Source organism: Phalacrocorax aristotelis, unplaced genomic scaffold (genome assembly GCF_949628215.1).
Source record: "Phalacrocorax aristotelis unplaced genomic scaffold, bGulAri2.1 scaffold_338, whole genome shotgun sequence".
Classification (NCBI taxonomy): Eukaryota; Metazoa; Chordata; class Aves; order Suliformes; family Phalacrocoracidae; genus Phalacrocorax; species Phalacrocorax aristotelis.
This window is the reverse complement of record NW_027441359.1, coordinates 1-8872: the sequence shown is the minus strand read 5'-3', so window position 1 is coordinate 8872 and position 8872 is coordinate 1. Positions and strand designations below refer to the sequence as shown.

The window sequence follows — 8872 nt, the reverse complement described above, 5'->3', positions numbered from 1 at the left end:
TCCTCACCTTCCTCCTGCCTTCCTCCTCTTCCTCCTCTTCCTCTTCCTCCTCCCCTCCTCATCCTCCCCTTTATCCTGCCTTCCTCATACCCCTGCTCTCCTCCTCATCTTCCTCCTCCCCTCCTCTTTTTCCTCCTCACCTTCTTCCTGACTTCATCCTCATCCTCACCCTGATCCTCCTGCTCTCCTCACCTTCTTCCTGTCCTCATCATCCTCACCTTCTTCCCGCCCTCTTCATCTTCCTCCTCGCTTCCTCATCCTCACCTTCATCCTGCCTTTCTCATCCTCCTGCTTCCTTCTCCCCTCCTCTTGCCTTCCTCCTCACCTTTCTCCTTCTTCATCCTCATCCTCCTCCTGCCCTCTTCATCTTCCTCCTGCCGTCATTCTCCTCCTCCTCCTCGCCTTCCTCCTGCCCTCTTTATCTTCCTCCTCGCTTCCTCACCCACACCTTCATCCTACCTTCCTCATCCTCCTGCTCTCCTCACCTTCCTCCTGCCCTCCTCATCTTCCTCCGACCCTCCTCATTCTCCTCCTCCCCTCCTCATCCTCCCCTTCCTCCCGCCCTCTTCATCTTCCTCACTTCCTCATCCTCACCTTCATCCTGCCTTCCTCATCCTCATCCTCCTCTTCCTCCTCACCTTCTTGCCCTCTTCATCTTCCTCCTCCCCTCCTCCTCCTCCCCCCTTATCCTCACCTTCCTCCTTCCCTCTTCCTCCTCCTCCTCCTCCCCTTCCTCCCCTCCTCCTCCTCCTCCCTGCCCCCCCGGCCCTCTTGCGGGGATTTAGGGGGTCCCCATTGGGGATGGGCGGATTTGGGGGCGCCCCCCCCGATCCATCAAGGGCTAAACTCCCCCCAGCTCCAAGCCCCCCCCTCAGGGGCCCCGCCCAAGGGGCCCCCCAAAACCCCCATCTCTTGGGGGACTCCTGAAACCGCCATCTCTTTGGAGGGGCCCCCTGAAACCGCTCTCTCTTGGGGGGGCCCAAATCCACCATCTCTTTGGGGGACCCCCAAAACCCCTGTCTCTTGGGGGACCCCCAAAACCACCATCTCTTTGGGGGGACCCCCCTCAAAACCCCTGTCTCTTGGGGGGGGGGGCCCAAAACCACCTTTACTTGGGGGGGCCCCAAAACCACCATTTCTTGTAGAGGGGGGCCCAAAACCGCCGTCTCTTGGGGGGGGGTGGCCCTGAAACCACCATTTCTTGGGGGGGGTCCCCAAAACTGCTGCCTCTTGAGGGACCCCCCCAAACCACCGTCACTTTTGCCCCATCCCTCCCCCCCGCTCCTTTTTGGGGGGTCCCCAGGGACACCCCCACCCCCCGCACAGCCCTGGGGGGGGTCCCTGTGCCTTAGTGGGGGCTGGGGGAGGGGGGCAGAGGGACGCCCCCGGGTCATCCCCCCCCAACCCTCCCTGGCCAGTATCAAACCAGTAGCTCCCAGTTCCCTGGTCTGTATGGGACCAGTAACGCCCAGTCCTGTGGGTACGGTCAGACCAGTATGGCCCAGTTCCCTGGGGTGTATCAGACCAGTATGGCTCAGTTTGATCAACAGTGTCAGACCAGTATGGCCCAGTTTGATCAACAGTATTGGACCAGTACAGCCCAGTCCCCCGGGCAGTGTTGGCCCAGTACGGCCCAGTTCAGTGAGCAGTGTCAGACCAGTATGGCCCAGTTCCCTGGGCAGCGTCGCACCAGTACAGCCCAGTCTCCAGGCAGTGCCATGCCAACAGCTCCCAGTGCTCCCAGTATCCCCCGGGCCGGCTGCAGAGCTGGGCTCTCCTGTGCAGTCTCAGCCCAGTTGCTCCCAGTAACCACCCAGTTGCTCCCAGCTCCCCGCCCAAGCCCCTCCCGGTCCCCACCCAGTCACTCCCAGTCTCCCCCAACTGGTCCCAGTCCCCCCCATCGCTCCCAGTTGCTCCCAGTTCCCCCCCATCGCTCCCAGTCCCTCCCAGTTCCCCCCCCATCGCTCCCAGTTGCTCCCAGTTCCCCCCCATCGCTCCCAGTCCCTCCCAGTTCCCCCCCCATCGCTCCCAGTCCCTCCCAGTTCCCCCCCCATCGCTCCCAGTGCCTCCCCCACCTGGCCCCATTAACGAATGTTGGTTAATTGGGGGGGGGGGAACCGTGGGAGCTCCCCCTCCCGGGCCGGGTGCCCCAGGCCCCGCCCCTTGTACAGCCCCGCCCCTTGTACAGCCCCGCCCCTTGTACAGCCCCGCCCCGCGAAAGGGCCCCGCCCCCTTCCCCAACAGGCCCCGCCCCCTGTACAGCGCCGGGCGCCGCCCCCGGGGACACAGCCCCGCCCCCTGCCCCACCCCCCACCCCCCGCATGGATTTTTACGGAAATTTCGCTCTTTAAAATAAAATTGAATCTCTGGAAATGGAGTGGGGGGGGCCGGGGGGGATGAGGGGATCGGGGGGGGGCCGGGGGGGGGGGCTCGGGGCGACGGCCTGGTTGCCATAGTGAGGGGTATTGGGGGGGGGGGGTGTCACCCCGTGGGACAGGCCTGGTCGCCATGGCAACGCGGGGTGGGGTGGGTGGGTGTGGCCCTGGGCTGTTGGCATGGCAACCCTGAGGGACTCTCGGGTGACCTCATATCCCTCCCCCCCCCCACCCCGGGCTAATGGCATTTATCAATATTAATATTCATGAGGCTCAGCAACGCGGCAAACCCCGCCCTGCAGGCCATCCCGCCCTCCCAATGGCTGTTAGGCCTGTCAGTCATGGAGGGAGGCGGGGCTAGACGCCCCGCTTTCCTTATGCTCTGCCCCGCCTTAAAAAGGTGGTTGTGACCGCTCATTGGTCAGCCTGGCTGCCTATCACCCAATTCGGGGCTGTCCGGCCTCTCATTGGCCACCGCCTGCCGCAAATCATCACGCCGCGGCGGGCTGCGTCCTAGCGTCCGCTCCCATTGGACTTTGGGCCTGTCCCTCAGGCTGGCGGCCGCTTATTGGCCGAGGCGGCGGGGCTAGGGTGGGCCTTGGCGGGGCGGGCGCCGCCGCGGCGGAGGGCGGAGGAGACGAGAGGAGCGGACGGAGCAGCCCCGGCCCGGCCCGGCCCGGCGCGAGCGGCCGCCATGGAGGACGGAGTCTATGGTAGGCCCTGAGGGGGCGGGGAGGGGGGGACGAGGTGGGTCCCGTTTGCCCCCCTCCCGGGGGGGGGAAGGAGGGGGCGCTACGGTGGCCGCGTGGGGCCAAGTGCGAGGGGGAGGGTGCGAGATGTGGTCACGTGATGGGCCCGCGGCGTTACCGGGGGCGTGGTCACGTGACAAGGCCTCACCACTTCCGCCCCCCCCCCCCCCCCCCCCCCCGCGGGGCGGGGGCCACAGTGAGTAAAACCATCCAATGGCGGGGGTGGGGGTGGGTGGGTGTGTTTGTGGATGTGAATTGCCCAGGCCACGCCCCCTTTGCCCCCGAGTCCACGCCCCCTTTGCCCCCGAGTCCACGCCCCCTTTGCCCCCGAGTCCACGCCCCCTTATGGTCTACCCCTTCATTTAATGGTGTGGGGGCGGGGTTAGGGCCAAGGGGGGGCGGGGTTAGGGCCAAGGGGGGGCGGGGTTAGGGCCAAGGGCTCATGACTATGAGCTCTGTTCTGGGGCAGGCTGTGGGGCGGGGTCTCCAGGGAGGGGGTGTGGCCAGGGGCAGTGGGCGGGGCCATGACCCCCCTCCCCCTGGGGGACCCCCCAGTGCCCCCCGACCTGACGGCGGAGGAGCGGCTGGAGCTGGAGAGCATCCGGCGGCGCAAGCAGGAGCTGCTGGGGGAGATCCAGCGCCTGCGGGAGGAGCTGAGCGAGGCCATGAGCGAGGTCGAGGGGCTGGAGGCCAACGAGGGCAGGTACCCCCTGAACAACCCCCCCTGACACCCCCAAATTCCCCCCCAAGCCTCCCAAGTACCCCCCCAGCACCCCAAACCCTGCCCTGAGCCCCCTGAGCGAGGCCCTGAGCGAGGTCGAGGGGCTGGAGGCCGACGAGGGCAGGTACCCTCCAGATACACCCCCAGCACCCCAAAACACCCCCTGATACCCCTAAATAATCCCCTGAGGCTCCCAAATACCCCTCCAGGACCCCTAAAACCTGCCTGAGGTGCCCAAATACCCCTTCCACAGCCCATAAATACCCCTCCAGGACCCCCAATTAGCCCCATAGAGTCCAGAACCCCTCCCAGGGCACCCAAATACCCCTCCAGGACCCCCAAATAGCCCCCTGAGACTCCAGAACCCCTCTCAGGACCCCCAAATACCTCTCCAGGACCCCCACATACCCCCCCCAAAACCCCAGACCCCCCTTCAGGGCTCTCAAATATTTCCCTGGACCCTCAAATATCACCTCTGGGACCCCAGACCCACCCTGCCCAGGCGCCCCCAAATACCCTCCTGAGACCCCCAAATAACTCCCCTGGGACCTCAGAAACCCCCCCAGGTCCCCCCAAATATTTTCCTGAGACCCCCATATAACTCCCCTGGGACCTCAGAAACCCCCCCAGACACCTCTGAGACCCCAGAAACTCCTCTGGAGCCCCCAAAGACCCCCAAGTACCTCCACTGTAACCCCAGAAACCCCCCAAGGATCCTCAAATAATCCCCCCAACCCCCCAGGACCCTCAAATACCTCCCTGAGACCCCCCAAAACCCCTCCAGGGCCCCCAGATATCCCCCCCGAACACCCCCCAGGACCCCCAAACACCTGCCCTGGGGTCCCCTGTACACAGAGACCCCCTTCACCCACCATGATGTACCCGTCTAGGCATGGGGGAACCCCCCAACCCCTAACCCCGAGACCCCAGGACCCCACCTCTGGTGCATGGGGTGGGCCCAAACACCTTGAGGACCCCCCCCAAAATCCACCCCAGGGTCCCTAAATACCCCCCCCCCCCCCCGATGACACCAAAGTACCCCCCACCCCGAGGGGTTTTGGGTCTTTCTTAGAGCCCAGGGCACCCCCAGAGCTACCCTCTGAGTCTGGGGTCCCTGCAAAAATACCCCCTAAAATTTGGGGGGCCACCCCCCCAACCTCAGTTTAGCCCCCCCTAACCTCAGTTTAACCCCTCCCCCGCTCCAGCAAAACCCTCCAGAGGAACCGAAAGATGGGGATGGGCCGCAAGAAATTCAACATGGACCCCAAAAAGGTGAGGGGGCTCCCGAGCGCCTGGGTCCCCCGTGCGGCACCGCCCCTCCCCCCGCTGGGGGTGGGGGTCCCAGGCGCCTGGGTCCCTGATTTTGTTTTTTATTTATTATTTTTTCTTTATTTTATTCTTTTTCTGGGGGGGTGGGTTTGCAGGGGATCCAGTTCCTGGTGGAGAACGAGCTGCTGCGGCACACGGCCGAGGACATCGCCCGCTTCCTCTACAAGGGCGAGGGGCTCAACAAGACGGCCATCGGCGACTACCTGGGGGAGAGGTGGGCGGGGCCTCGGGGGGGCGGGGCCTCGGGGGGGCGGGGACCTCGGGGGGGCGGGGACCTCGGGGGGGCGGGGACCTCGGGGGGGCGGGGCCTCTGGGAAGGGGCGGGGCATCGGGGGGGGCCTCTGGGGAGGGGCAGGGGTGGGGGGCCTCCTGGGGAGGGGGGGCAGGGATGGGGGGACCTCTGGGGGGGGGGGTCCTCCGGGGGGGGCAGGGCCTCGGGGAGGTGGGGCGGGGGCCTCCAGGGGGTGGGCGGGGGGGGCGTGGACCCTCTCAAAAGGGATGGGGCCTCCTTGGGGGGCAGGGTCCTCCTGAAGGGGGGGTGTCTTGGGAGGGGGGGGGCGGGGGGCCCTCTGAAAATGGGCGTGGCCTCTGTGGGGCATGGAGCCTCTGGGGGAGGGGGAGGTGGGGCTGGGTGGGGCTTTAAAATGGGCGTGGCCTTCCGAAATGGGCATGGCTACCCCAAGGACCACACCCTGGCCCCACCCCCTAATATAGGATCAACCCTTTGGGTTAAGCCTGGAGAGGGTCTGGGTGATTGACAGCCTGGTGGGTGGGGCTTAGATGGGGGTATGTGGGCGGGCTCTGGCGGTGATTGACAGCCCGGCTCCCTGCCCCGCCCCAGGGAGGAGTTCAATATCGGGGTGCTGCACGCCTTCGTGGACCTCCACGAGTTCACGGACCTCAACCTGGTGCAGGCGTTGAGGTGAGGGGGCTGGGGGGGGTCCCTTGTGGGGCTGGGGGGTCCCTTGTGGGGCTGGGGGGCCTTTGGGAGCCAGCCTGGGGCCCTGGGAGGGAATAGGGGGGCTTTTAGGGTGTTGGGGGGCCATTTTGAGGGCATGGGGGGCGCTTTTTGGAAGGTTGGGGGCCCTGGGTGGTCTTTGGGAGGTTCTGGAAGAGAATTTAGGGGCTTTTTGGGGGGTTGGGGGCAATTTTGAGGCCCTGGGGGGCTGTTTAGGAAGTTGGGGGTACGGGGGAGCCTTTGGGAGCCAGCCTGGGGCCCTGGGAGGGAACGGGGGGGCCTTTGGGGGGTTGGGGGGCCATTTTGAGGGCCTGGGAGGGGCTTTTTGGGGAGGTTGGGGGCCCTGGGTGGTCTTTGGGGGGTCCTGGAAGAGAATTTAGGGGCTTTTTGGGGGGTTGGGGGCGATTTTGAGGCCCTGGGGGGCTGTTTAGGAAGTTGGGGGGATGGGGGAGCCTTTGGAAGCCAAGAGGGAGGGAATTTGGGGTGATTTTGGGGCATTGGGGGGCCATTTTGAGGGCCTGGGAGGGGCTTTTTGGGGAGGTCGGGGGCCCTGGGTGGTCTTTGGGGGGTCGTGGAAAAGAATTTGAGGGTTTTTTGGGGTGTTGGGGGCCATTTGGGGGGGCTGTTTTGGGGCCAGGGTGGTGTTTGGGGGCTGTTCTGAGGGGCTTTTGGGGAGATATTTAGGGGTCCAAAGAGGGCTAGGGATGGGGTGGGGGGCAATTGGAAGTCTGGGAGATTTGGGGGGCGTCACATGGAGGGTGATGTGGGATTCTGGGGGGTCCCGGATAGTATTTTGTGGGTCCCAGGGGGGATTTGTGGAGTCCTGGGGGGGATTTGGGGATTCCCAGGGAGGTTTTGAGGGATCTGCTGGAGGATTTTGGGGTCCTGGGGAGGATTTAGGGGTTCCCAGGAGGGATTTTGGGTCCCCAGGCAGGATTTGAGAGATTTGCTGGAGGATTTTGGGGTCCTGGGGAGGATTTAGGGGTTCCCAGGAGGGATTTTGGGGTCCCCAGGCAGGATTTGAGAGATTTGCTGGAGGATTTTGGGGTCCTGGGGAGGATTTAGGGGTTCCCAGGAAGGATTTTGGGGTCCCCAGGCAGGATTTGAGAGATTTGCTGGAGGATTTTGGGGTCCTGGGGAGGATTTAGGGGTTCCCAGGAGGGATTTTGGGGTCCCCAGGCAGGATTTGAGAGATTTGCTGGAGGATTTTGGGGTCCTGGGGAGGATTTAGGGGTTCCCAGGAGGGATTTTGGGGTCCCCAGGCAGGATTTGAGAGATTTGCTGGAGAATTTTGGGGTCCTGGGGAGGATTTAGGGGTTCCCAGGAGGGATTTTGGGGTCCCCAGGCAGGATTTGAGGGATCTGCTGGAGCATTTGGAGGCCCCGGCGAGCATTTGGGAGGCGGCTGGGGGCGTCGGGGGGCTCCGTGGGGGTCTGGGGGACTTTGGGGGTGCGGGTGTGGGTTTTTGGGGTGCAGTGGGGGATTTGGGGGGTCCCCCCACTCCCAGGCAGTTCCTGTGGAGCTTCCGGCTGCCGGGGGAGGCGCAGAAGATCGACAGGATGATGGAAGCCTTCGCCCAGCGCTACTGCCTCTGCAACCCCGGCGTCTTCCAGTGCACGGGTAGGGGGCTGCGGGGGGGCCGGGGGGGGGGTGGGGGGGCCTGGTTCCACCGCCCAGCCACGCCCACCCCCCTCCCCCTGCTCTCTCTGAGTGGGCCGGATGCCTGGGACCCCTCTGCCCCCCCCACCCCGCCCTGACCTCTTGGATGTTGGGGGTCCCCCCACACTTGGGGTCACCTGGGTGTTGGGGTCCCCTGTGACCCCCCCACACTGTTGGGGTCCCCCCATTCCCTTGTTCCCCACCAGCATGTTGGCGTTCCCTGTGCTCCACCTTGGGGTCACCTGGGTGTTGGGGTGCCCTGTGACCCCCCCCAAGGTGTTGGGGTCCCCTATAGGCCCCCCATGTCACCTGGGTGTTGGGGTCCCCATCCCCTTGTTTCCCACCCCTTGTGACTTGGGGGGTCCCCCCTGTGGTTCGGGGGTCCCCCGGCTGTGAGGGTCCCCCTTTGACCCCCCATGACCCCCATCTTTGTCGCCAAGTCACCTGGATGCCGGGGTCCCCATCCCCTTGTTTCCCACCCCCCGTGACTTGGGGATCCTCCCGTGGTTTGGGGGGTCCCCCCGTGACTTGGGGATCCCCCCGTGGTTTGGGGGTCCCCCCTGTGACCCCCCCCCCGCCCCCAGACACGTGCTACGTCCTCTCCTTCGCCGTCATCATGCTCAACACCAGCCTGCACAACCCCAACGTGCGGGACAAGCCCTCGGCCGAGCGCTTCGTCGCCATGAACCGCGGCATCAACGACGGCGGGGACCTGCCCGAGGAGCTGCTGCGGGTAGGGCGGGGCCCGGGGGGCGGGGCCTGAGGGGGCGGGGCCCTGGGGTGGGGCCTGAGGGGGCGGGGCCCTGGGGTGGGGCTCCAAGGAGGGTGAAGGAATGGTGGTGTCAGTGGTAGCAGCAAGAGCCCCTGGGGGCGTGGCCTTAAAGTGGGTGTGGCCTAGGTGGGTGTGGTTCATGGGGGACCGGGGGTGGGGCCTGGGGGCGCGGGGCCCTGGGGTGGGGGCTTGTGGGGTGAAGGAATGGTGGTGGCAGCAAGAGCCCCTGGGGGCGTGGCCTTAAAGTGGGTGTGGCCTAGGTGGGTGTGGTTCGTGGGGGCCTGGGGATGGGGCTCTGGGGGGGCGGGG

General features: G+C 65.4%; 1 protein-coding gene across 1 annotated transcript; it reads left to right on the top strand.

The window, feature by feature from the left end:
- Nucleotides 1-2953: 2953 nt before the first annotated feature.
- LOC142051410 (cytohesin-2-like) lies at nt 2954-8569 on the top strand. Its single transcript, XM_075080544.1, has 7 exons — nt 2954-3088; nt 3680-3827; nt 5051-5117; nt 5270-5388; nt 6016-6096; nt 7640-7752; nt 8376-8569. The coding sequence occupies exons 1-7, from the start codon at nt 3070-3072 to the stop codon at nt 8552-8554; spliced, it is 726 nt and encodes a 241-aa protein (XP_074936645.1). The 5' UTR covers nt 2954-3069; the 3' UTR covers nt 8555-8569.
- The last annotated feature ends 303 nt before the right edge of the window (nt 8570-8872 follow it).